Genomic DNA, 26,387 nt, shown 5'->3' on the forward strand with positions numbered 1-26,387 from the left:
GAAAAGCTCCACTCCATAGGTGTCAGAATGAGAGGGGTGGGAGCCACGGGTGCCATGGCCACCCCGAAAAATCTGGAGGGGCGTAGGAGGCGCACCAGGCTCTCCACACTCCATCCACCACCGTCACCGCTGTTTCAGAAGTGGCAGCAAAAACAAAGAAAAAGAGAACACGGGGTCGCATTTTTCATGCTCGCGGCTGCCGGTTGTGCCCCGGAAGTCAGAGAAGGGTGAGACTGGCAGCCGCCGGTATGAACAGAGAGGCCCCCACAATTGGTTCTAGGTACCCCTTTGATGCCGCCTTTCAAAGTTTCTTCCTTACAATCACTATGTTCCCACCCGTAACCTCCGCTCACAGGACAAATCCCTCCTCTCCGTACCCTTCTCCACCACTGCCAACTACAGGCTCCGCTCATTCTGCCTTGCCTCACCCTATGCCTGGAACAATCTTCCTCAACCCCTACGCCAAGCCCCCTCCCTACCCATCTTCAAAACTCTGCTCAAAACTCACCTCTTCAATGCTGCCTTCGGCACCTAACCTTTCGAGAAATATAGTAAGCCCTATCAGACGGACTCTACACTTGTCTTTAGATTGTTTAGATTGTCTTTAGATTGTACACTCCTTGAGCAGGGACTGTCCTTCCATGTTAAATTGTACAGCGCTGCGTAACCCTAGTAGCGCTTTAGAAATGTTAAGTAGTAGTAGTAGTAAATTAATGCGATCCTTAGATTGAGTCATCACAGAGATTCTTCCCAACCACAAGAAGTTATGTTGGAGTTGTTTTTCTGGTTTCTTTTTTTTTTTTTTGTATACTGCTTAGACCTTTATATGATAGGCAGTATATCAAGTTTAAACCAATTGTAAAAGCTCTGATTTATTACTTTATTCATTACAGTTAGCAGACGTTACTACAACACAGCTCATAATGACGTACAAAACTGCAACCGTAGAACAGTTACATTATTTACTTTGTAAAGTATGTTACACCCTCTTTCAATCCAAAGTATATCAAAGTGGTTTACACCAGAATATATTCATGGAAAAAAAACAAAACATCACAAAATAAAACAGAAAATGCAAAAAAACAAAAGAAACCAGGAGGAAGGGGAATATAAATTGCGCAACAATTAAAATTCGTCCAACACTTACGGAACTTTACCGTCCAGGACTGTCCAACAAAAATCATCATAAAATCAATTCAGAAAAAACATTCCATAGCTAAACAACCATGTTGTCACAGCCTTTTAAACCTAGAAGTTTCCATCCAGATGGAAGAGTATTCCAACTTCCACAAAGTTGGAGCTACTATACTGAAAGCAGTCATACTCGAGGACTATAACCAAGTCTCAAGCAAGATGGAAGAGTTAAATAGTTGAACCGTGAAGACTGAAGTTGCTGAACAGGTAGGTAAGGAACAAGTGTGGATACTGAGGGACTCCAGTATAATGTACCTGATGGGGCAAAACCAAAATACAGCAATCGGCTCAATATGATTCAGTTGGTACAACGGACATCCTATCGACAAAGAGTTACAATAATTGATCCGAATTTATAACTAATGAAGGGAGCAAAATATTCTTTGCGCTTTTGTTCAAAAAATATTTCATGGACCTAATTTTCCTAAAAAAAAAAAAACAAAACAAAGTTTTAATAATCTTTGAACTGTAACGAATACGGAATCCCAAATCACTCCTACCAAAGTAATAATCTCTTTAATCAAAATAAGATGATGTTGAATCCGTGGAACCAATGGCACTATTGTATTACTAGATATCCACATGGCTTCACACACTCTTTGTTTCCAGAACAATTGTGATCTGTAAAAGCTACTTATCTGTGAGGCCTAATTACTGCAAGTTCAACCTGAAATAAAGTATCTCATTACGGTGTGCAATTACAAGTTGAATGTCATCGTCATAGAGATGAACGCCAAGACCAAAAGGGACTAAGAAGACATAAAATTAAATAGGCACCTTGTGGCACACCAAATGACAAAGGAAAAGTCGTAGCGATTTCATCATCAACACCCTCTTTAAATGAACATTTCAAAAATATGAACAAAAACCAATTAAGTGCTACACCTGACAGTCCTGTATCCTTCTAGTCTACTAAGAAGCAGCGAATGATCTAGTACGTCAAATGCTGCTGATAGGTCAAAGCGAATTACCAGTACAGAACACGTAGACATACATGGTTTAATGGGACAGAGTCAGCATGGTTTCACCCAAGGGAGGTCTTGTCTCTCCAATTTGCTTAAATTCTTTGAAGGCGTGAATAAACATGTGGATAAAGATGAGCCGGTTGATGTAGTGTATCTAGATTTTCATAAAGCTGTTGATAAAAGTTCCTCATAAAATTAAAAAGAGTCATGGGATAGGAGGAAATGTTCTGGTGTGGATTAGGAATTGGTTACTGGACAGAAAACAAAGAGTGTAGGGTTACATGGTCATTTCTCTCAATGGAGGAGGGTGAACAGTGGTGTGCCACAGGGATCTGTACAGGGACCAGTACTATTTAACATATTTATAAATGACACGGAATCGGAACGAGTGAGGCGATTAAATTTGCAGATGATAACAAAACCACTTTGACCATTTTCCGTAGATTTTAGTAATAAATATATTTAAAGAAAAAAATTATACATATCAGTTTAGTTCCTAATGACACTACCATTAATTTCCAGAACGAACTGTCACCCGTACTATTTCCAATTCCTTTAATCTCCACCTAAATGAGAGCACGGCCAGGCCAGGTTGTGCTTTTAACACCGATTTCCTGAATTATGCTTCATGCAGCATCAAGAGATCTACTTGAGAATACTATTATGTGCTTTGAATAACAAGTCAAAGTCTTTTGTTCAAGGCAACTTGTCTCCATGTATCAATGACCCCTAATCATTCATACAAAGCCGCAGCCTCTTTCCAGGAGACTCGCCTAGAGACTTTAAGAATTACTAGTGTTATGGACCATTTCCTCAAATAACTACTACTACTTGACATTTCTAAAGCGCTACTAGGGTTACAAGCTATGCTCGTAAATTCACAGCCTCCTGTTCAAAAGAATGGTTTTGGTGTATATACTATTTCCCAAGGTAATACTGAGTTATCCAAAACACCTTAACAAAAATACATCTATAGGCTTTGTGTTCGATCACTTCTAAAAAAAAAAAAAAAATCCCGACTTCCCTTTCTAGTCCCTCATGGCTAAGCGCTAAACAATATACTACTACTACTACTTAACATTTCTAGAGCGCTACTAGGGTTACGCAGCGCTGTACAATTTAACAAAGAGAGACAGTCCCTGCTCAAAGAGCTTACAATCTAATAGACAAGTGAACGGTCGGTCCGATAGGGGCAGTCAAATTGGGGCAGTCTGGATTCACTGAATGGTAAGGTTAGGTGCCGAACGCAGCATTGAAGAGGTGGGCTTTAAGCAAAGACTTGAAGACGGGCAGGGAGGGGGCTTGGCGTAAGGGCTCAGGAAGGTTGTTCCAAGCATAGGGTGAGGCGAGGCAGAATGAGCGGAGCCTGGAGTTGGCGGTGGTGGAGAAGGGTACCGAGAGGAGGGATTTATCCTGTGAACGGAGGTTACGGGCGGGAACGTAAGGGGAGATGAGGGTAGAGATAGTGAGGGCAGCAGACGTGCATTTGTAGGTAAGAAGGAGAAGCTTGAATTGAATGCGGTATCTGATTCGGAAGCCATGAAGTGACTGAGGAAGGGGTGATATGAGTATATCGGTTCTGGCGGAATATGAGACGTGCAGCGAGTTTCTGAACGACTGAAGGGGGGATAGATGGCTAAGTGGGAGGCCGGTGAGGGAGTAAGTTGCAGTAGTCCAGGCGAGAGGTAAATATCCAGGAAAATCCCTGTTTCATTTGCCGAAAGGTATTCTAATTAAACAGAGTTCCAGCGTAACACACGGCAAAGGACCCCCAAAACCCCTCCGGCACAGGGCAGGGGACCCCAAAACCCCTCCGGCACAGGGCAGGAGACCCCACAACCCCTCCAGTACAGGGCAGAGGACCCCACAACCCCTCTGTCATTTCATACTCTGTTATAATGGGATGAAGTACTGATAATATTTACTGTATGATATTTTCTTTTTGTCGTACCATAAAAAGTCCCTGTTCCACTCTCCATGACGAATGCTAGTACCATTACTTATGGAGCCTCCTTTCGCCACGTCTTGGTTCACTGCTTCAGCATATCCATGATCCCATCATAGAAGCAGCGGTAATGTAATTCATCTAAAAAATAAAAAGATACAAAAATCAGGCAGCTCCGTGTCTCTGATCTTTCATACTCAATAAATAACACCAGTCCTTGCTGAGACTGCTCCGACTCTCTCTCTCACACTATATATATATATAATACACAGACACCTTGCAGAACAGTTCCCAGAACAAGGGGTCACTTAAGGGATATTTATCATGTACTCAGGTTTTATAAAGATCCCAATGTGGCAACATTTCTCCAAATCAGGTTGCCTCAGGGGCGATACATAGGGGTGTGGGGGTGGGGTGTGGTACATTCGAGAAAAAAATGATGCTGTAATGATTGGCAGACTTACATCAGTGGGGGGAGTTGGTGTGGAAGAATAAAAGTGTCTGCCATTTTGAACACGGGGTCTTTGGTTGCCCAAACATTGACCTGTGAAGTAAGGGGGGTATCCTACCCAGCACAATACACAGGGGCTGTTGAGATAGCTGGGAAAAAGCTCCCTGGGACAAGCTGCAGCCCTTGATTGTCCTGCCAGGAGGAATGGGCTCCGAGGGTTGAGGACTGAAGTTGAGGGTTTACTGCCCTGGGATAATCCCCGAGGGAATAAAGAGTGGATGTTAAATTGACTCATTGCTGAGTTTTAAAAGCAACTTCTGGAGCCAGGGGGCATTTTTGTTTCCTGGGACTGTGTTAATAGTGATAAAGTGGTGGCTTGAAACCCCTGGCCTAACGGGATTTAACCCAACCCCAGCCTGCACTCAGCTCAAAGAGAGACTTTATTTTTTTGTATGCCCCGGTCCAGAAGAGCTTAGCCAGCAGCCAGGACTGTCTGGAGGGGACTAGGGTTACATTGCCTTGAGCTGGAGATTCAGGTTCCAATCCTATCACTTCCCTTCGCTGCTGCATTCTTTCCCCAGTCACATACCTTATTATGCTCATAAATCCCTCATCTCCACCTTGCTTACAGACAAGCATTATCTGTTTGCTCCAGGATGAAGGTTTTCTTTCTCTACATCCCCCACCCCCACAGAGTTCAAGTTTTACCCTTCCCCAGAGCAGTTTGGCAAAGCTTGACACTGACCCTTTCAGTGATGATTCAAGGGATATGCAGATGTGACATGGAACTGAAAAAGAAGGGCCTCAAGCTCCCAAAGAAAGCGAGACCAAAAGACGTGAAAGAAGGTTCAGGAAAAGAATAAATCTCTTCCCGTTCCTCCTTCACCTCCCTCTCTCTCAGAAGAGCCCTTCCACAAAGATTAATGGAGGTCCCCAACCTCTTGCTTTTCTTCTTCTGGAATCATAACCCTTCCAGCAGTATTCATTACAGTGTGTGGAAAATTAAGGTTTCCATGCCAACCCTGGTTCAGTAGGGGTGAAGTGGAGTGGGGTGAGATGCCCAAGTCTAGCTGTCTGTTACACCTCCTTCCTGGACTCTACTTTTCATTTCAGATCTCTTTGTGAGAACATAAGGAAGAGAGAGTTATAATTCTGCTTGGGTTACTCTAACAGACCAAAAGTCTTATACGTCTCAACTCAATAAACTGTAGATGACAAATAAGTTTCAAGTGTGTGTGTGTGGGGGGGGGGGGGGGGGTATTTTTTCTACTTATCTGGAATAATCAGTATTAAAAATCTCTGTCCTGGAATTTGTCTGTAGCATTTCTAGAACAAGGACATCAGGTTTCATCTTCTTTGAACTCGTGTGTCATTTTTCTACTCTTTTCTCTTCCCAAACGTGAAGAGTTTTATTCTTTAAGGAAATTAAGAGCCAGTGGAGGTGGTGGAGATAAGGACTATATCTGAATTCTAGAAAGCTCTGGCCAAGCACAGAGGATCTCTAAGGGAGAGTAAATAGGATGGAGGAGCAGAATGGATAGACCATATGGTCTTTATCGGCTCTCATTTTCTACGTTTCTGTGTCGTTAAGGTAGACTTGGAGGAAAGCCACTGGGGTTAAGCAGTATGGAATCTAGATATAGTTTGGGATTTTCACCCGAATTGGCCTCTATTGGAAACAGGATACAGAACTTGATGGATTTTTGCTCTGATCCAGTCTGGTAGTTGATATGTTCTCACGATCTAAGTTGTTTTAGAAAATGTGGGCCTCCTTTTGGTTTCCTTTCCACAGTAAAGACACTAGAGAAACCACATTCATTTTAACACAGCCCAGTTAGTTTTCAATACATGCTTCACCCCACTTAAAAAAAAAAAGAAAAAGGGACCACAACCTATTTTTACAAAACCGATCACAAATAATTCCATATAATAATTAACTGTGACCAAAAGCTACTTCAACATTAATGGCATCTACTGATCAGGGGTGGCGGGACAGAACAACACTAAGTCAAACTTTTGACAGCAAAACTGAAAGAGATATTTTTTACAAATAATCACAGTAGATCTTTCAGTTATTACCAGTACGTTGACAATATTTTTAAGACTAGACCGAGGGAGAAGAGATTCTCACCACTCTTTTTCAATGCATCCCAACCTTCAATCAGATCCCAAACAGGACTACTTCCTCGAAAGATTTAACTTTCTGAACAGCGCAGTTTTTACCAACAATGGCCATCTACAAACAAGAAAGAAGACGACAGATGCATTCATGTCCAATTTCCACCCTTCAAATATAAACAAAAAAAAAGTCCATTGTACACAGCCAAGCCACACAATACCATCTTACATGCTGATATTCAAAAGACTGGACAAACACCTACTACTAACTACTTATCGTTTCTATAGCGCTACTAGACGTTTGTAGAGCTGTACACTTGAACACCTCCAAATCATGATTGAATCCTCCAAACAGAAAGGCTACAACCCTACAGTCGTCTACAAGGTCACTCCCTCTTCGCTTCAAATACCAAGGCAAAACCTACTGCAGGTACAAAGAAAAGAAAATGACAAAGAGGGTCCTTGTAATGAAATACAATCCAGAGCTGGAAAAAGAAAACAAACAATAAATGATTTACAGCCACTACTCCCGGAGGATGAGTCAGTGAAACTGGCCTTCTGAAGTAAAATCTAGCAAAATACAAGCTTGTACCAGAAACTCAGAAAGATAATGGCACAAGCACCTATGATCTGTGCCAGCACATCTAGCAGGACAGGAGGAACATTCTGGGTTCTGCGCAGGAATAATGCCACTCAAATTACCAAGGGGTTGAGCTAGTCAGGGAAACTCCCCGGTGGCAGGTGTTATTTAGAAACTGGAAAAAGTATTGAAAAATGAGTGTATGGAGGTACCAGGAGCTTCCATCCCCAAAAGGGGGACCAGTCAAGATGTAAGAGATGAAGTGTGGTACGTTTCCCATTGGTCTTCTTCATCAGAGCATAGGAGCCAACTTTTCAAAATTATTGGGGGTGCTAAGCCCAATGGAAATGACCCTGGACACATACAAGGAATTTTCTCAATATTGGGGATGCTCAAGCACCCACAGTACCCACAGAGTCAGCTCCAATGCATCAGAGATCAAAAAGAAAGCATGGAAAAGGCCAGAAGTGAGGCCTGTTTCTCTTGGAAACAGAAGAAAAAGGGATTATAAATCTGAAGGAGCACAGCATGCTAGTTCCCAGTTTAAGAACTGGGAGGATCCCAAGAAGAGGAGAGTGACCTGTTGAGAGCTCCACATGCAAAAGGATGAAGAGTGGTGGAGCCAGGGTGTGACAGAGCCCATGTGATGACCTAGTATGACAGAATGTAGGCCTGAAGTCCTAGATGCATCCTGCTGGCCTTCGTCCAGAGGGGTTGTGAATTGGTCCCAGACATTGAGACGGGGGCTTGCCAGTATGTGGAGTGTCTACACAGAGTGGAGAGGAGTGGATGGAGTGACTGGGTTCTGCTGCAGACCCTTTTGCCTGAAAATTGCACATCAATATCAAGAAAGTGGGGGTCCTTATCAAATGAGAATGACAGAGGCTAGTGGTACCTTATAGACTAACCCATGGATTGAGACCTGAGCTTTTGAGGACCACTGTCAGGAGATGAGTAAATATACATGAAGATGTTTGGAGGGTTGGATAGAGAGTATAGAGAAAGTACAGAAAAGCACAGGGCAGGGTGTGGAAAGGCAATGATAACAGCAGCATAATTCCGTGAACTGGCTGAATAGTGAAAGACGATCACCTCAGAAGAGTTAAGTCTATTCGCACTTGCAGTGATCCTGAATCCACTGCCCCAGTTCAGGCCCAGGGTGATTGTGTATAGAAAATGCTCCCCCTACCAGCTCAGAAGCTTAGCTGAGATTGGGTGGGAAGAGACCGGTTGGAGCAGAAGCCTCATCTTCACACCACCTTTCTGGAAAGACTAGCTTGGACCCTGCTCATCAATCTGTCGTCTATGTTTTTTCCTGGTTAAATAGATTACCCTCAGGCTCTTCCTGGCATATCTAAAGAGCGACTGCCTGGATGTTGTGGACCAAGCTGTGCTCAAACAATCCCCCAATAACCCTGCCCGAACCTAGGTTTAACAGTGGTACTAGTTTCAGCCCATTATATCTATTCTCTCCTTTGGGATCATGGATATATTGGCTTCTCATATGGACAGTACCAACTTCCTCCTTCTTAGAAAACACTTTACAACTAGAGCCATCCAGTCTTGCTTTAGGCCTCTTATTCCCCAGAGTTAGCACCTCAAGACGTGCCCAGCACCAGCTCTGCCACTTTATAAAAGAATACCCAGGCTCCCCACCTGCAGCTATCTTCAGGGTCCTTACCAGGCCATTTTCTGAGGTGAAGTTAAAATGCTTTGCAGAATAATTCTTCAGATCACGAAGAAATTCGGCATATTCTGGGTTCTCTGGCTCCTTGTAGGTGATAATCATTACTGCCTGGAAGATAAGAAAACATCACGATTAAGAGAAATGTCCAAGGATACTAGTGCTTAAGGGTGAGGGATTAGGACTTGCAAGAGGGTTTTGTGCAGAGGTGTTTCTGTGTATGTTTGTTGCAGTATGCGCTCCACCTGGGTTTGAACGCCTGTCGTTGAGCAAGAGGGGCCCAAATCAGCAAGGAAAGGATGGCACGATGCACAGCTCTCTCATGGCACTTTCAGACCGTCTCATAAAGCAGCCTGTTCTGCCCCCATACTGCTGAAAACAAAGCTTTCCCACAGCAGGGTGTATTCAGAGGCTTTCAATTAGTAAATGCACAGTTATTAAATTAGTAATGGAACTTAATCAACATACATATTTTTTGCATATTGGACGGAGTCATGTCTAGCATAAAAGTCACAGAAGGTATGTTGGGGACTATTTAGTTTGGAGATAAGGAACCTGAAGTATGGGGGCCTGCAAGGGACAATATTATGCCTAAAGTTATTTCGTATTTATGTTCGATCACTGTGTGAAATATTTAAATGGTGAGATCTAAATATACTTTTGTTATGTCCTGTTAAGTAAGGATGGGGCTAGTGAATTGGACAAGCTGAATGCTTGCTTGGCTGATGCGATTAGATGGTTGAGGAGAAGAAATTCAAAATAATCTCTGAAGTGTGGGGCTTTGTGGGTTGGGAAGGCGGAGTTAACAGCTGGTGTAAGTGTTAAATTGGATAGTGCACCCCTTCCCTGGTTAGTGTACCTGGGTTTAAAAACTGTTTGGGCAAATTCCTGGAGGGAAAGTCCAGAGTCTGCTATTGAGATAGACATGAGAAGCAACTGCTTGCCTTGGGACTTGTAGAACGGAGTGTTGCCACAATTTGGGTTTCTGCCAGGTACTTGTGACCTGGCTTGACCACTGTTTAGAAAACAGGATACTGGGCTAGATGGACCATTGGTCTGACCCAGTATGGCTACTCTTATGTTCTTACGTTAAGGAATTGGGAATCTGGACACGTGCTGAGTTCATAATGGAGGTGAAGATGTTGACGTTAGTAAAACATTTGGGACCCTAAGATTAATTTGCCCACTGCATCCTTACTAATCTCAGCTGGATTTGTTTACAGCAGTGCAGGGCCTAATACGGAAGAGAGTACATAACCCACCAAAAACAGAGCTACAGTAATCAAAGAACTATGGTATAACCGTCTCATTGGTTCCCAGTACAGAGACATGTGCTGGTTAAAATAATTGTGTTTACTTATTGAATGATTTGGACAAATGTATCTTCTTGCCAAAATCGAACGATACTGTATGAATTGGGTGAATCGCTTCCGTCTGAGGCTAAGAGGTTGTTCATAGTTCCAGGAGGACCTGTGGGTCACCTTCAAAGAATATTTTATGTTGATTTATATACCGTATCTTATTGCAATTGCAAAACAGAACAGTTTACATATGTATAAAAGCAACTAATGTATACAAACAAACATAGGAACTCTATTCATGACAGGAAAGCACAACAAATCAGAATTAACTACATAATAAAACCAATTCAAATTAAAAATCTAATATACAGTTAAGCTACCCCTTTTTTCTTTTCTTTTTGACCTTATCTCATTATGCTAAGTTCTGTTCTACGTAGCTTATAAAGAAAAAGGTTTTCAAAAGTTTTCGGTAATGGAGATAAGATTTCTCTAATCTGATCTCCTTTGGGAGGCCATTCCAAAGGGAGGGAGACAAATAGAAAAAAGCCGATCTCCGTGTAGATTCCCATCTAGCCTTAGCAAGAGGGGGAATAACTAACCTGTTATCTGTTAGGGATCTAAGAGTTCGCATAGCGGTATAGGGAATTGTTAAATTCGACAAGTAGCTAGGATTTAATGTGTAAAAGGCTTTGTGGGTCAGAACAAGAGCCTTAAACTTTACTCTTGCTTCGACCGGGAGCCAATGCAGACAATGCAGTAAAGGTGTTACTCTGTCATCCCTCTGGGCCCTGCAGATCATACGTGCTGCTGTATTTTGAATTCTTTGTAATCGCTTTAAGTTTGCTTGAGTAATCCCAGCATATACAATGTTACAGTAGTCTAAACGTGAAGTAATATACGCAGATGTCAGTGTTTTGAGAGAGTCCTTACTTACTGAATTTCTAATTGACCGAAGCCGCCTCAGATGGAAGAAAGATTTTTTTCACTACATCGGATACTTATTCCTCAAAAGTCAATGCGGAATCAATAATGACCCCAAGATACCTAAAGGACTTAACTGTTGGGATATTCTGACCAAATAGCATAGGTACCACAGAAGGACATGTGCCTTGCCCTACTATCCAACATGTTATAGTCTTATCCGGGTTCAATACCAACTGATATGTTGTCAACCAGTCTGCCACTTTATCCAGACAGATTTGAATCGGTGTAAGATCTATGTTTGATGGTTTAACATAAGAAGAAAATCATCTGCATATGAGTAAAAGCTAATACCCATTGTTTGAATGAGGAGCGCCAGGGGACTAATATATAGGTTAAACAGTAGTGGAGATAAAACCGAGCCCTGAGGAACTCCACATGATAAGTTGTATGATGTAGAACAAGATTGCTTCTGAACTACTTTAAATGAACGATCCGTAAGAAAGGATATAAACCATTTCATAGTTGTCCCTGAGATACCAATCTCACTCAGTCTGTCAAGAAGTAGGTTATGATTAATTAAGTCAAAGGCCGCAGACAAATCTAATGAAACAACCAGGGCAATATAGCCAAGCTCTAATTTAGCGTGGATTTCACTTAACAGTGAAGTCAGAATAGTCTCTGTACTGTGACCCTTCCTAAAACCCGATTGTCTGGGATGTAACAAATTTTTACAGTCTACATAAGTTTGCAACTGTCTAAACACTATTGTCTCTATGACTTTGGATAGAAAAGGAAGATTAGAGACTGGTCTATAATTAGTGGGTAATAAGGGATCCAGTGAAGATTTCTTTAGACTAGGTTTTACTAGCGCTTCTTTCAAAATAGTAGGGACTATCCCATCAGAAAGACTCAACATGACAACTGAGTACATAAACTGTTGGATTTCTAGCATATGTAGGTAAAGGAATTCACTACCGTTAGACCGACTCTGTGGGACTCCTTGTTGAGTCTCTCTACTGTTAGTCTGTGGGACTCTGGACCGACTTCATCCTGTTTATATTTCTCTGAAGGTGCGAACAGTCTCCAGAATTGTTCAGAGTACGCCAAATGAAGTCTCACGAGAAACGTATACAAACTCACTATCACATCCTTTTTCCTGCTGGCCATTCCTCTCCCTATGTACCCAAACATTCTCCTTCCCCCTTCCCCCCTCCCCCCGTTTCCTTTTCTACCCATGTTCATTAAGGTCATTACATACAATCACCCACCCCTGGTGCTGCTAATCTTTCATGTTCTGCTCCCTCAGGTTTTTAGGGAATGACCCTGCATTAAATCTTAGCATCCACGTCCTCTCACTGTCATTATGTGGAGACTCACCCCAGGCTCTGGAGATGGTAAACATGACCCAATCTACGTTTCTTACCTTGAATGCTTCCTTGGCAATGGCGTCATCTGCATCATCCCTTTTCCAGGGTCTCTTTGGGTCCAAAAATTGAGACCCCTGCAGGCTGACACCAAAGATATCAATGAAAAAGAAGGCATAATCCCCTGAATTGAGACCCTTGTGCCAAGTATGGAGCATCAACTGTCGAAATTGATCCGGATAACAGCAGATGTACACAACTAGAAGACAAAGGAAAAATCAGTGACCGAGCAGGTCTCAACACAGTCACCGTCTAAAAAGGAAAATCCTAAGCTTGCACCTTTTCAAACACTGAGGACCAGCGAGTTGGCTTGATGTGTCTGGCATGGAGAATTAGCAAAGGGGACGTCTCTCACTGGATCAATCCACTCATCTCTCACAGTGGCCAATTCAAGTCAATAGCAAGTACCTGGTAGATACCAGTGAGGATGTTCATTCACGTCAAGGCCAGACCAACCATTAGGCAAAACTAGACAGTAACCTAGGGCACCAGCTTCTGGGGGGGCGTCAAGAAACTGCAGTCAAAACACAATAACACCCGTTTCTCACCCTCATCCCTACCTCTCCCTGTGAGACTGGAATACGTCTTATGTTTCACTTATATATTCTAGTATTTGTCATCATTTGCTCATTTCTGATCCAGAGAAGAAGGTATTGACTTCAAAATCTAATTTTATTTTCTATTTATTACCTTACATTTGTTTGGAAACTGTGTCCAGTTCATGTCATGCATCTCCCCCAGTCCTAGAAAGGATTTAAAAAAACCTTCTCTCCATTTACCTGTTCCTCACTACTCTGTGTCAACGCATCCTTAAATCCTGGAGAGTTGTCAAGGGATAGTTACTCTATGGGCCTCGGTAAAGTAGACGTGTCTACCGAACTTCCCACTGGACCAGTAATGGGTGTGTCCCTAACTGGGACTGAATATTAGGGAAATCAGGAGGACACACCCTTGCTGACCCAGCACCTCAAGTGGGGTTTGTATTGTGGACTCACTGGTCTAGCCCCTGCATCGTGTCTGGTTTATCCTGCCAATTCCTGCTTCTGCCTCCAGTTACTCTTACTGCAGCCTGGGATGAGCCGATCCAGGAGCTCAGTGCCTAGAGTTACTCTTACTGCAGCCTGGGATGAACCGATCCAGGAGCTCAGTGCCTAAAGTTACTCTTACTGCAGCCTGGGATGAACCAATCCAGGAGCTCAGTGCCTAGAGTTACTCTTACTGCAGCCTGGGATGAACTGACGTTGGAGTTTGTAATGGGATCATTGGCCTCCTATGGGAAAGGAGAGCAGTCTCTTTTGGGCTCTTTGTTCAACTTGTGCCACCAGGAAAATGGGACAATTAGAGATAGAGAGAGAGAAAGAAACCCCAAGAAGTAAGACAAACGAAGTGCCCTGTAGACATGGGCATTCCTCTTTCATCACTCTTACCTTTGGTTTTCCTCATTTTTTTGTTACGCAGTAGCTTTGCAGCTATATGTTTCTCCCTTATAAAACCCCACCCCAGCATTAAAAAAAAAACAAAAAACTTGTGAGTCAAGGCATGACGGCAAAGGTCATGTGAAGGCCACTAGACAGCATGCCTGGTTTATCCTTTAAAGGATTTCAAAACCTGGGGCTAATTCATCCATAATTATTATTACTACAGTTACTTGCAAAACATTGTGCACATGCCAGAATATTATTTTTAAGTAAACAAAAAAAATAACCACTTTCACCACACACTACTACTACTACTATTTAGCATTTCTATAGCGCTACAAGGCGTACGCAGCGCTGCACAAACATAGAAGAAAGACAGTCCCTGCTCAAAGAGCTTACAATCTAATAGACAACAAAGTAATCAAATCAATTAATGTGTACAGGAAGGAAGAGAGGAGGGTAGGTGGAGGCGAGTGGTTACAAGTGGTTACGAGTCAAAAGCAATGTTAAAGAGGTGGGCTTTCAGTCTAGATTTAAAGGTGGCCAAGGATGGGGCAAGACGTAGGGGCTCAGGAAGTCTATTCCAGGCATAGGGCGCAGCAAGACAGAAGGAGCGAAGTCTGGAGTTGGCAGTAGCGGAGAAGGGAACAGATAAGGATTTATCCATGGAGCGGAGTGCACGGGAAGGGGTGTAGGGAAGGACGAGTGTGGAGAGATACTGGGGAGCAGCAGAGTGAATACAGTTATAGGTTAGTAGAAGAAGTTTGAACAGGATACAAAAACGGATAGGGAGCCAGTGAAGTGACTTGAGGAGAAGGCTATAACCTTCTCGTACAACTGAACTGTAGTGCTGAGAACACAGAGGAAGGGGACAAGAGAAGTCCCCAACCCAAGTCAATTCTCAAAATGTACTGTCCAAAAGCATTACACACAGTGCCACTGCCAGCCCTTTTCGATCATTGATCTAGAAGCAAAGTTCCACTAACCTCACATACATGCTAGAATCTGAATGAACCACATCGCTAAAGTTTCCTCTACATACAGTACAGAACAGTGTGGACCATTTGCCTCTGAACTGCATATAATGCTCCTACTTCACCCCTTTCTTTCAGAAAAATGGAGTACTGTAGGGCATTAATCTCTCACACATTAAGAACTGCAATTTAGGATGTGTCCATCCAGCCCAGTATCCTGCTTCCAACAGTGGCCAATTCAGGTCAGAAGTACTTGGCAGAAACCCAAATAGTAGCAACACTCCATGGTACCAACCCCAATAGCAGACTATGGACTTTTCCTCCAGGAAAACCTTTTAAGAACCCAGATACGCTAACCGCAGTTACCACATTCTCTGGCAAAGAGTTCCAGAGCTTAACTATTCGTTGAGTGAAAAAATATTTTCCCCTATTTGTTTTAAAAGTATTTCCATGTAACTTCCTTGAGTGCCCCCTGGTCTTTGTACTTTTTGAAAGAGTAAAAAATCTATTCATTTCTACTCTTTCTACACCACTCAGGAATTTGTAGACCTCAAATCATATTTCCCCTCAGCTGTCTCTTTTCCAAGCTAAAGAGTCCTAACCTCCTTAGCCTTTCCTCATACGTACACCACGTTACATTTATCCACATTTGCATGCCCAGTCTTCCAGTTTCCTAAGACCTTCCTGCAATACTTCACAGTCTGCACGTGTTTCAACAGCCTTGAATAGTCTTGTATCATCTGCAAGTTTAATCACCTCTCTCGTCATTTCGATTTCCGTATCATTTATAAATATGTTAAATAGCACCAGTCCCAGGACTGATTCCTGCGACACTCCGCTGTTCACCCTCCTCTATTCAGAAAAATGACTTTTTAACCCTACCCTCTTCTGTTTGTTGTCCAGTAACTAATTTCTAATCCACACCAGAACCTTTCCTCCTATCCCATGACTTTTAAATTTTCTCAAGGAGTCTCTCATGAGGAACTTTATAAAAAACTTTCTGAAAATCTTTTACTGGTTCCCATTTTCTTGCTGTTGAGGCTGAGGTGTTCAGTGCTTGGATTTCTTCCTTCTGCCATTAGTCCAGGCCTTTTTAAACCACTTTCTCTGGGAGGACATTTCAGGCAGCCACCACCCTGTCGGTGAAAAAGTATTTCCTGAAATTGCTCCTCATACTACGTCTCCCAGCTTCTTTTCCTTTTAATATTTAAATATCTGTATTATCTGCCTCTTCTCCTCTAGATTATACATATTTACATCCTCAAGTCTCATCTCACGTGATTTGGTTCAGATCATACACCATCTTGATTGCTTTTCTTTGGCATTAATCGCCTCTTTCTATGCAACGCAGCATCCTTCTGGCGTTGGTGACCATCATATTGCACCGAGATCCCCAGACACTATCACACTCGGGTTTCTCTCTGGCACATCAGCGCCGTCCTTCTCCTCCATCCCAAACACAGCTCTCTGGTCTACGTTGCATTAATGCTGAAGTGCAATCAATCATTGAGCCAGTCTTCCCATTTTCTAGACCACTTCATTTTGTAGAAAAGGTACAGAGAAGGGCGACAAAAATGATAAAGGGAATGGGACAACTTCCCTATGAGGAAAGGCTGAAGCGTCTAGGGCTCTTCAGCTTGGAGAAGAGACGACTGAGGGGAGATATGATAGAGGTCTATAAAATAATGAGTGGAGTGGAACAGGTAGACGTGAACCGTTTGTTTACTCTTTCCAAAAATACTAGGACTAGGGGGAATGCAATGAAGCTACAAAGTAGTAAATTTAAAATGAATTGGAGAAAATTTTTCTTCACTCAACGTGGAATTAAACTCTGGAATTCATTGCCAGAGAATGTTGTAAAGGCGGTTAGCTTAGCAGGGTTTAAATAAGGTCTGGACAGGTTCCTAAAGGAAAAATTCATAGATCATTATTAAATTGACTTGGGAAAAATCCACTGTTTATTTCTAGGATAAGCAGCATAAAATGTTTTGTACTGGTTTGGGATCTTGCCAGTTACTTGTGACCTGGATTGGCTACTGTTGGAAACAAGATGCTGGACTTGATGGACCTTCAGTCTGTCCCAGTATGGTAATTACTTATGTTCAGGGCTGCCGAGAGACTAGGCTGGGCCCGGGGCAAGGCCGCCCCGCCTCCGCCCCTCCCCCCCCCCCCCCCCGCTGCTCCCCCTGCCGCGGCTGCCCCCTGTCGCACCCCTGCCGCTGCAGTCCCTGGTCTCACCTGCCTGCCTCCACGGCTCCGGGCCCCCTGCATTTAAAGAGTCAGTCGCAGATTGCCTCTCTTGAGTTGCAGATCACCTCTCTTCTGGCCTTCCCTCCCTGTGTCCTGCCCTCGTCTGATGTAACTTCCGGTTTCCGCGAGGGCGGGTCACAGGGAGGGAAGGCCAGAAGAGAGGTGATCTGCAACTCAAGAGAGGCAATCTGTGACTGCTGCTTTGAATGCAGGGGGCCCGGAGCCAAGGAGGCAGGCAGGTGAGACCGGGGACTGCAGCCCCTGCCCCCCCTCTCGGCGGCCCTGCTTATGTTCTCTGCCTCTTTGTAGCCTCCACAAAAAGGCAAATGTCTAACCCTTGTGCGGTATTGCTTACCTTAATGCTAACAGGACCAATTCCTCAAGCGCTTCCGTTACTTACCTTTCTCTTCTCCAAGGGACCTCCCTCCACCACTCCCCTGTGTCTGTCAGTCTGAGTTTCTAATATAGTCCAACACTGTGGGCCTGAAAACCAGGCTGCTCATGTCATTCATGAGTTTTCCATGCAGGACAGTATTTATTTAATATTTATTCATTTGTGACATTTATATTTCACATTTTCCAGCATAATTTCGAGTTCAATGTGGCTAACAAGCTCAAAAGACGGCATTACAAAATATGAAACAAAACACATAAACCCACACATATCAATAAAGAAAGAATCGTAAATCTAGAAAGAATTTAGGCTTTGCTGAAATCCATGTAAGGCCCTCAATCTAATTGTCCAGATACTCAATCAAAACAAAAGTCAGTCGGATTTATTTGACATGATGTGCCTCTGGTCCGAGCCTGTCACTTTGTAACCTTCGTTTCCCACCTCCTCTCTGGTACCAGTTCATGAAGAGAAATCCCAGCCACCGTTCTGCACTTCCCTGGAATCTCTCCCATCTCCAGTGTCTCTTTCAACTCATCCTCCAGTGGATGCACCTGAATCGTTCACTCAATCACTCTAACCTCATTGTCAAGAGCTGGATGGAGAAAAAAGGGTTTTCATATCATTGGCCCAGAAGAATGGAAGAAATTGCCAGGAAATTTGCAGGACCTGGGTTCCCTTTTGTCTGTGAGGAAAGGTTTGAAGAAGGTTTTCTTTCCCCAGTATTGAATGTTACAATTCAGGGTTTTAAGCTTCTGCTTTTAGTCTGACTTTTTCTCATATTTATATAGACACAGATGTAAGAAAAAATATATATATATTTGGAGGCACCCTGACATAATAGCCCTGACAAAAGAGACCCGACAAAAAAGCCCAACCAAAACAGCCTAATAACAAAACAGACCTTGACAAAACAACCCTTGACAAAATAGCTCACTACATCAAAACACCACATCACAAAAAAAATGACAACATGCATTCTTTATTAAACCCATGAAAAATAATATTTCCAAAACAAAATAATTACATTAAAATATCCAAAGGATATTTCATACAGTACATACCAATTAATTCTAGCAAAACTTAGCTGAAATTGGGTGGCGGGGGAAGAGGGGTTGGTGGTTGAGAGGCTAGGATAGGGGAGGGCAGACTTATACGGGGTCTGTGCCGGAGCCGGTGATGGGAGGCGGGACTGGGGGTTGGGAGGCGGGAAATACTGCTGGACAGACTTATACGGTCTGTGCCCTGAAAAAGACAGGTACAAATCAAGGTAAGGTATACACATATGAGTTTATCGTGGGCAGACTAGATGGACCATGCAGGTCTTTTTCTGCCATCATCTACTATGTTACTATGTAACACACGATAAGCCAAAATAAGTCACCATACTAAAATGCAATGCTGCCTCATTATTCTCCAGTAACAAGTCACTTTTCCTTTGCAGCTGTTTTCATGATTTAGAGTGTTGTACAGTGGTGTGGTAGCCATGTTAGTCCACTCTTAAGGTTATCAATAGAAATCAAACAAAATAAAACATGGAAAAGAAAAGAAGATGATAGCTTTTTTATTGGACATAACTTAATACATTTCTTGATTAGCTTTCGAAGGTCTCCCTTCTTCCTCAGATCGGAAATAAGCAAATGTAAATTCCAAAAGCAAAAACATAAAGATAACCATACTGGGTCAGAGTTGCCATCCTGGATACAGAAAGTATAAAACAAATAAAAAACACAACCCCCCCCCCCCCCCCCCCCCACCAGCAAAACTAAAACAAACCAACTTTTACTTGTAGAAAGGTTTGCTGCTTTCGTTCCTCAGCAGAGCTGCGATTCACACAGGCACTCCGCTGCCCTTTGCCGCATCTATCTCTGATGCACTTCCTGTTTACGTAGGGCCAGATGGACGCGGCGGGGGGAGCGGAGCTGCCTGTGTGAATGGCAGCAGTCAGAGCGCTGCCGGCGACAGGCGAAAAGAAGAAATCTGCAGCAGTGGCGTACCTAGTGTATTTGACACCTGGGGCCGCTCATTTTTTTAACACCCTCCTCTATATGAAAAAAATATTTTTAATAATAATCCATGACTCACACAACAAGGATGTACCTAGGAAAACAACCAAAATACAGAAGAACACCTAGGAAAAGGCAGCATCTTAAACACTGCAGTGAGCACTAGATCATCAATACACCAATCGTAAAACTACACAAGACATTAGTAAAAATGATCCTGCCAACACAAAACCATGTCTTTTTCACAAAGAACACAGATACATCCTCATAAAATATGTATTTAAAAATATAAATACATAAAGATTAAAAATTACATTAAAAAAAAGACGACACTTTGGATGTAAAAATTAAGAAGTCAACTTTATTAGCCAAACGATAGCAGGGAGAAAGGGACTCGACACAGCTGTGTTTCGGCCGTACTGGCCTGCGTCAGGAGTCTTCTCACTGTATGTTGATTATTAATTCTATCCAATTATGAAAGCAATATATGTGTCTATTTATTGATGCTGTAGCGTTAAGTATACTCGAAACAAAGTTGAGCGGAGAAAATAAAGTTGACTTCTTAATTTTTACATCCAAAGTATTGTCTTTTTTATGTAATTTTTAATCTTTATGTATTTATATTTTTAAATACATATTTTATGATTATTTTCAAATTTTGATGCTTTTTATATAATTTTTTTTAGTTTTTTTGTTCCTGTTGATTTTCTGGCGAAGACTGGTTTCTCCTGTTTTTTGTACTACGTTAATGTTTAAACCCACTGACCCTCTTGGATACACTGCAGTCGGAGAACGTATTTCTTCTCCAGACCCGAAACAAATTGTACTCTAAGTACCCCAAGTTCAAAGCCTCAGGAATAGCAGACAAAAGGGCAAAGGTTCTGAATCAGCCCTATAATAAAGGAGAAGCCCCAATTCTCTATTTTGTCCCGTGTCTTGAATAGACTTTAAGCTCAATGGAGCAGGAACTTTCTCTAGTGTGTCCAGCACTATTGGAATATTATCAGCAACGCAAATCTTTCATAAACTCACCAAACATCTCTTGCTAGGACTATTTTAATCCAGTGACTATTCTGTCAGAACCAGCTAAAAAGAACTGTTTTTCACAGCTGTCCAGAGGAAGGGTTTCTTCACTTTACCCCCTTCCCATTCAGGTCAGCTTTGAATGTTCCGATTCAGCCTTTGGCGTTGCTGTTACGTGATGCTCGTTGAGAACCCTTTTCCCCATTGCCTCTGACTGCTGGTGGATCTCTCTCCCAGCTCACTGCAACTTTCAGACTGTTGTCACACCAGTTCACCAATACCAGATTTCACAGCACCCTCCTCCCACCGACTGGGTTACAACCGCCTCTGGGCGAGTCTCCTGCTCTCCAATTATCCCCAGTGATTTCTAAATTACTGGGGCCACACTCCCAGTGGTCCCACAGTTCCCAGAAAGCACTCATAGACCCAGCATACAAACCACCAGGCTTCTTTATTGTTTGTTGTCGTAAAATTGAACAATGAACAAAAAAAGATGTGCAGTCAGCAAACAATAACAGGTAACTGAAATATGGATCAATTATAACACTAAACATTTGTTTACTTCCTAGAAAGTATCTGGGGAGATCAGGTATATAGCTGTTCACAGAGCTTCAGCAAAGAGATCTCACTCTCTCTCCCCACCTGGGCTGAAACTGAACTCAAAACCAGTAAAGTCCAAATGAGATGATCTCCTGGGCTAATCAGAGCCCAGTCAACAAGATTTCAAATATATACTGCTTCTTGCTTCCTGTTTGTATCAAACTAAAGAAAAGAACATACTGTTCTCCATAACAGCTTTATAGCAAAGAAACACCACCTGGTGGCCAAATAGGAGAAATACACTTCAGAACATAATTAAGGCAGGAAAATATCCAATACATTTTAGAGGCTTAAAATACACTGTTTCGTCACAAGGGTGTTGCAAATTATGCCTGGGACCTTGTACTGAAATGTGAATTTATTATGGTAACATCCAAAGCACTTAGGAAATTGGAAGACTGGGCATCCAAATGGCAGATGAAATTTAATGTGGACAAATGCAAGGTGATGCACATTGGGAAGAATAATCCGAATCATTGTTACCTGATGCTAAGGCCCACCTTGGGGGTCAGTGCTCAAGAAAAAGATCTAGGTGTCATTGTAGTTAATATGCTTAAATCTTCTGCTCAGTGTGCAGTGGCGGCCAAAAAAGCAAACAGAATGCTAGGAATTATTAGGAAAGGGATGGTGAATAAGACCGAAAAAACTATAATGCCTCTGTATCGCTCCATGGTGCGACTACACCTTGAGTATTGAGTTCAGTTCTGGTCACCGTATCTCAAAAAAGATATAGCGGAATTAGAAATAGCTCACAGAAGAGCAACCAAAATGATAAAGGGGATGAAACTCCTCTCGTATGAGGAAAGGCTAAAGAGGTTAGGGCTCTTCAACTTGGAAAAGAGACGGATGAAGGGAGAATATGATTGAGGACTACAAAATCCTGAGTGGTGTAGAACGAGTAGAAGTAAATCAATTTTTTACTTGTTCCAAAAGTACAAAGAATAGGGGATACTCGAGGAAGTTATATAGAAATACTTTTTAGAACAAATAAGAGTAAATATTTTTTCACTCAAAGAATAATTCAGCTCTGGAACTCTTTGCCGGAGGATGTGGTAACAGGGTTAGCAGATCTAGGTTTAAAAAAAGGCTTGGACAAGTTCCTGGAGAAAAAGTCCATAGTCTATTATTGAGATGGTCATGGAGGAAGTCACTGCTTGCCCTTGGATTGGTATAATGGAATGTTGTTACTATTTGGGTTTCTGTCAGGTACTTGCAACCTGGATTGGCCACTGTTGGAAGCAGGATAGTGGGCTAGATGGACCATTGGTTTATCCCAGTATGGCTATTCTTAGGTTCTTATTGGTCTTATAAAGCTACTAGTAAAAAAAGCCCGTTTCAGTGAGAGATGAAACGGGCCCTAGCAAGGCTTTGTTGTCCTGCGAGCCTCCTGTTCCCCGGGCCCCCCTGCAGCCACCCATGGCCACCGACTCAGCTGTCCCTCAGCCCCACTTCCAGGCACCTGTCCGCTGCTGGCGCTCCATGATGCGGGTTCCGTCGGAAAAATGGCCACCGAGGGGCAGGGGGGAGATGGCGTTTCGTCGAGTGTAAGTGCTCCGCCCTCGTCGTCATCACATAGTGACACGAGGGTGGGACACACACTCATGGGGAAAGCGGATATCTCGACGCCTGAACTTCCGGTGGTGGCTTCATTTAGAACGTTGGGGTTGTGAATTATGTGCGGATGGGGCGTGGCTGAGGGCGGGTCTATGAGTGACAGTGAGTGGTGCATGAGTGAGAGTGAGTGTTGCTGACAGCCTAGCCTACCAACACTGCAGGGCTTCAATGTTTCCCTCCCACAGAGTGAGCTTCAGAATGTTGCAGGTGAGAATTATTTATATAGATGTGGAAGCCTGAGTATCCAAAGTCAGATCTACTGCAAGACTGACTCACTAGTACCTCCTGCTGGAAGCTCACACCTCTTCTGCCTCATTCATAGTTTGGAGCAGGAGACCCAGCCCGGCTTAGAAGCACAATAAAAATCTTTCGTATATTCATTGAACTTTTAGAATTGCAAATCAGCCACAGGTGCAAAAATCCAATATCAAGTACACTCCTTTCCTGTGTGCAAGGAGGGTTCATTTGTACATGTGTAACACCCCCAATCATTTTGATACTGCATGGAAAGAATACAAATTTCTGCCAACTGAATCCCACACCTCTGCCTGCAGCTGAAAGCTCTCTGCCTGGTCTGGTAACCCTTTGCTGGTCACTGGATGTCTGAAATAGGAAAGCTGAGCTTCATGAGAGGCAACGCAGTCCAACTGCCTCAGGAAAGCAAACTTTTTGCACAGAGTTGCTCAGCTAATCAGAAAGTTCTGGGGGTAGATCTCATTTTCTCTGCCTCCCTCAGTCCTGCCTGCCCTCTGCCCTCATTACTGGAAATATTTCACTGGGACTCCAGCACTGCCAGGGCCCAGCGGAAGGCAGGGAGAGAAAGCAGCAAGCGAGACACAGAGGCAGACAGGAAAGGCGACCTCGGGGTTTTATTCTCTCACAGATCTACATTTTTTTGTTTCGCATATTTTTAAGCACATTGGGTGTCCACTTTATAAAGGTGTTTGGTCTAGCAAGGGTAGACTAGCTGGTTTCTTTCTTTCTCCATTATAGCTTGGGATGTATACGAAATCCTTTATACTATGCTACTCTCTTCTGTATACTTTATGGAGTGTAATAAAGCATATTACCTAATATACGAGTATGTGGGCAGAGATAAATCATATTAGTAGCCATTCTTGGGGATGGAGATTAGGGGCACCTGTGTAAGTATTTTATGAGACACAGCTGATTCTTACTACCTTGGAGATGGTGTCAATAGGTACCTTCTTTTCCATGGGTAGTTTTACAAAGGTGAAAAGGCACCTCTGTGTGCTCTGATTGTGTATAAAATCTCCCTCACTATGCAGCACCCTACAAGGTGCGTACAAATGGTGTGAAAAGAAAGTTCCCAACTCAGAGGCAGAGACAGAGCGTGGAGAAGCTGGACGGCTACATTTAAGATTTTAGCAACCACAGGCACTAAACTAGAAGACACAGGGATGTCACAGGCTGGGGAGCAGTGGGGCTCAGGAAGAGACAAAGGGGCGTCACAGGCTAGGACTCAGGGATAAAGGGGCGTCACAGGTGGGGCTCAGGAAGAGACAGGGAGCACCACAGGTGGGGCTCAGGAAGAGACAGGGGCATCACCGGCTGGGACTCAGGGATAAAGGGGCATCACAGGTGGGGCTCAGGAAGAAACAGGGAGCATCACAGATGGGGCTCAAGAAGAGACACAGGGGCGTCACAGGCGGGGCTCAGGAAGAGACACAGGGGCATCACAGGCTGGGGAGTAGCAGGCCATGGTGCCCCTGGGCTGGGCAAGTGCCTCATTCATGCCATAGTTTGTTCATTTGCTTCCGGTACATGGAAAGTGCAACTTATGTGCTGTTGCCTATATCATAACCCAGGCAGGGGTGGGGGAAGGGCACAGTGAGTGGAGTTGAACGGGATGCGTCTGTATATGCTTTGCAAAAATACTAGGACTAGGGGTTATGCGATGAAGCTACAAAGCAGTAAATTTAAAACGAATCGTAGAAAATATTTCTTCACTCAATGTGTAATTAAAGTCTGGAATTCATTGCCGGAGAATATGGTAAAGGCAGTTAGCTTAGCGGAGTTTAAAAAAGGTTTGGACGGCTTCCTAAAGGAAATGTCCATAGACCGTTATTGAATGGGGGAAAATCCACTATTTCTGGGATAAGCAGTATAGAATGTTTTGTACATTTTTCGGATCTTGGGAGGTATTTGTGACCTGAATTGGCCACTGTTGGAAACAGGATGCTGGGCTTGATGGACCTTTGGTCTTTCCCAGTATGGCAACACTTATATACTTATTTGCTATACAGCCTGTCTAAAGATATATCTGAGCAATTCATAAGTAAAAATATTTTAAAAAGCTACATATATGAGAAAAGGATGAAAAGTGGAAGAACACAGTAGCAGGGCCTGGGTTACAATTAATATGAAACTTACAGAAAGAGGGGGGAAGGCAAAGACCTCATTAAGATTTAACAGCAGGTTTCAGCACAAAGAGTCCCGGCATATATCACTTCAATTGTACGGTTTATGGACGTCATTCATTTAAACCTGCTTTCTATTTTTTATTTCAGACCACTTCCTTTTCTCAAAGGTATCATCTTATTTTCTTTTCCATGTTTTATTTTGTTTGATTTCTATTGATTTTCTCAATTCAAAATCGTTTTGTGGCTCATCAGATACAGCAAAGAGAAGTACAACCGCTTTTTCCCCGCTTCCAATCCTCGCCGTTCTCCCTTATAAAATTGCAGTCTTATAAATCATTAAATCTCTCGACATGCATAATTGTTTATTTATTAATCTTACTTAACTTAACGCCCTGGACTCACAGCCTTTGAAATAGATGGAGCAGTTCTCATTTCTACCATGACACACTCCTCTTTCCAAGTCACATTTCCATGTGACCCCGTCATGCCCCTTAAACCAGCAATGCATTGGTGAAACACCCGACCCCTTTACCCCCCTGTATAGCAGCGTTTGGTTTCCTGCACCTCCCAGCATAACCGAGACCCTTTCCTTTCCTACTGGACCTCCAAGTTCTTCTGTTTTTCAGTTTTATATAAGGAAAGGGGAAAGGATTTGATATACCATTTTTCTGTGATTACAATCAAAGCATTTTATAGATTAAATACAGGTATTTATTGGGTACCAGGGGCATTGGAGGGTTAAGCGACTTAAGAACATAAGTGTTGCCACACTGGGACAGAGGGAAGGTCCATCAAGCCCAGCATCCTGTTTCCAACAGTGACCAATCCAGGTTACAAGTACCTGGCAAGATCCCAAAACAGTACAATACATTTTATGCTGCTTATCCTAGAAATAAGCAGTGGATTTTCCCCGTCCATTTTAATAATGGCTTATGGACTTTTCTTTTAGGAAACGATCCAAACCTTTTTTTAAACCCTGCTAAGCTAACTGCTTTTACCACATTCTGTAGCAATTAATTCCAGAGTTTAATTACACACTGAGTGAAGAAATATTTTCTGCAGTTTGTTTTAAATTTACTAAGTAGTAGCTTCACTGTGTGCCCCCTTTTAGAAAAAGTAAACAAGAAATTCATGTCTAGCT

General features: G+C 42.9%; 1 protein-coding gene across 1 annotated transcript in view; it reads right to left on the reverse strand.

Annotated features, from left to right (window-relative positions):
* Positions 1–26,387, reverse strand: part of NPR1 (natriuretic peptide receptor 1) — a gene marked incomplete in the record, with an annotated part of 80,624 nt that overhangs the window by 36,155 nt on the left and 18,082 nt on the right. The window contains 3 exon segments of the mRNA XM_030187564.1: positions 4,227–4,245; positions 8,935–9,048; positions 12,586–12,785. Of these exon segments, the coding sequence (XP_030043424.1) occupies positions 4,227–4,245; positions 8,935–9,048; positions 12,586–12,785 (333 nt within the window).

The sequence above is a fragment of the Microcaecilia unicolor genome, chromosome 14, assembly GCF_901765095.1.
Source record: "Microcaecilia unicolor chromosome 14, aMicUni1.1, whole genome shotgun sequence".
Classification (NCBI taxonomy): Eukaryota; Metazoa; Chordata; class Amphibia; order Gymnophiona; family Siphonopidae; genus Microcaecilia; species Microcaecilia unicolor.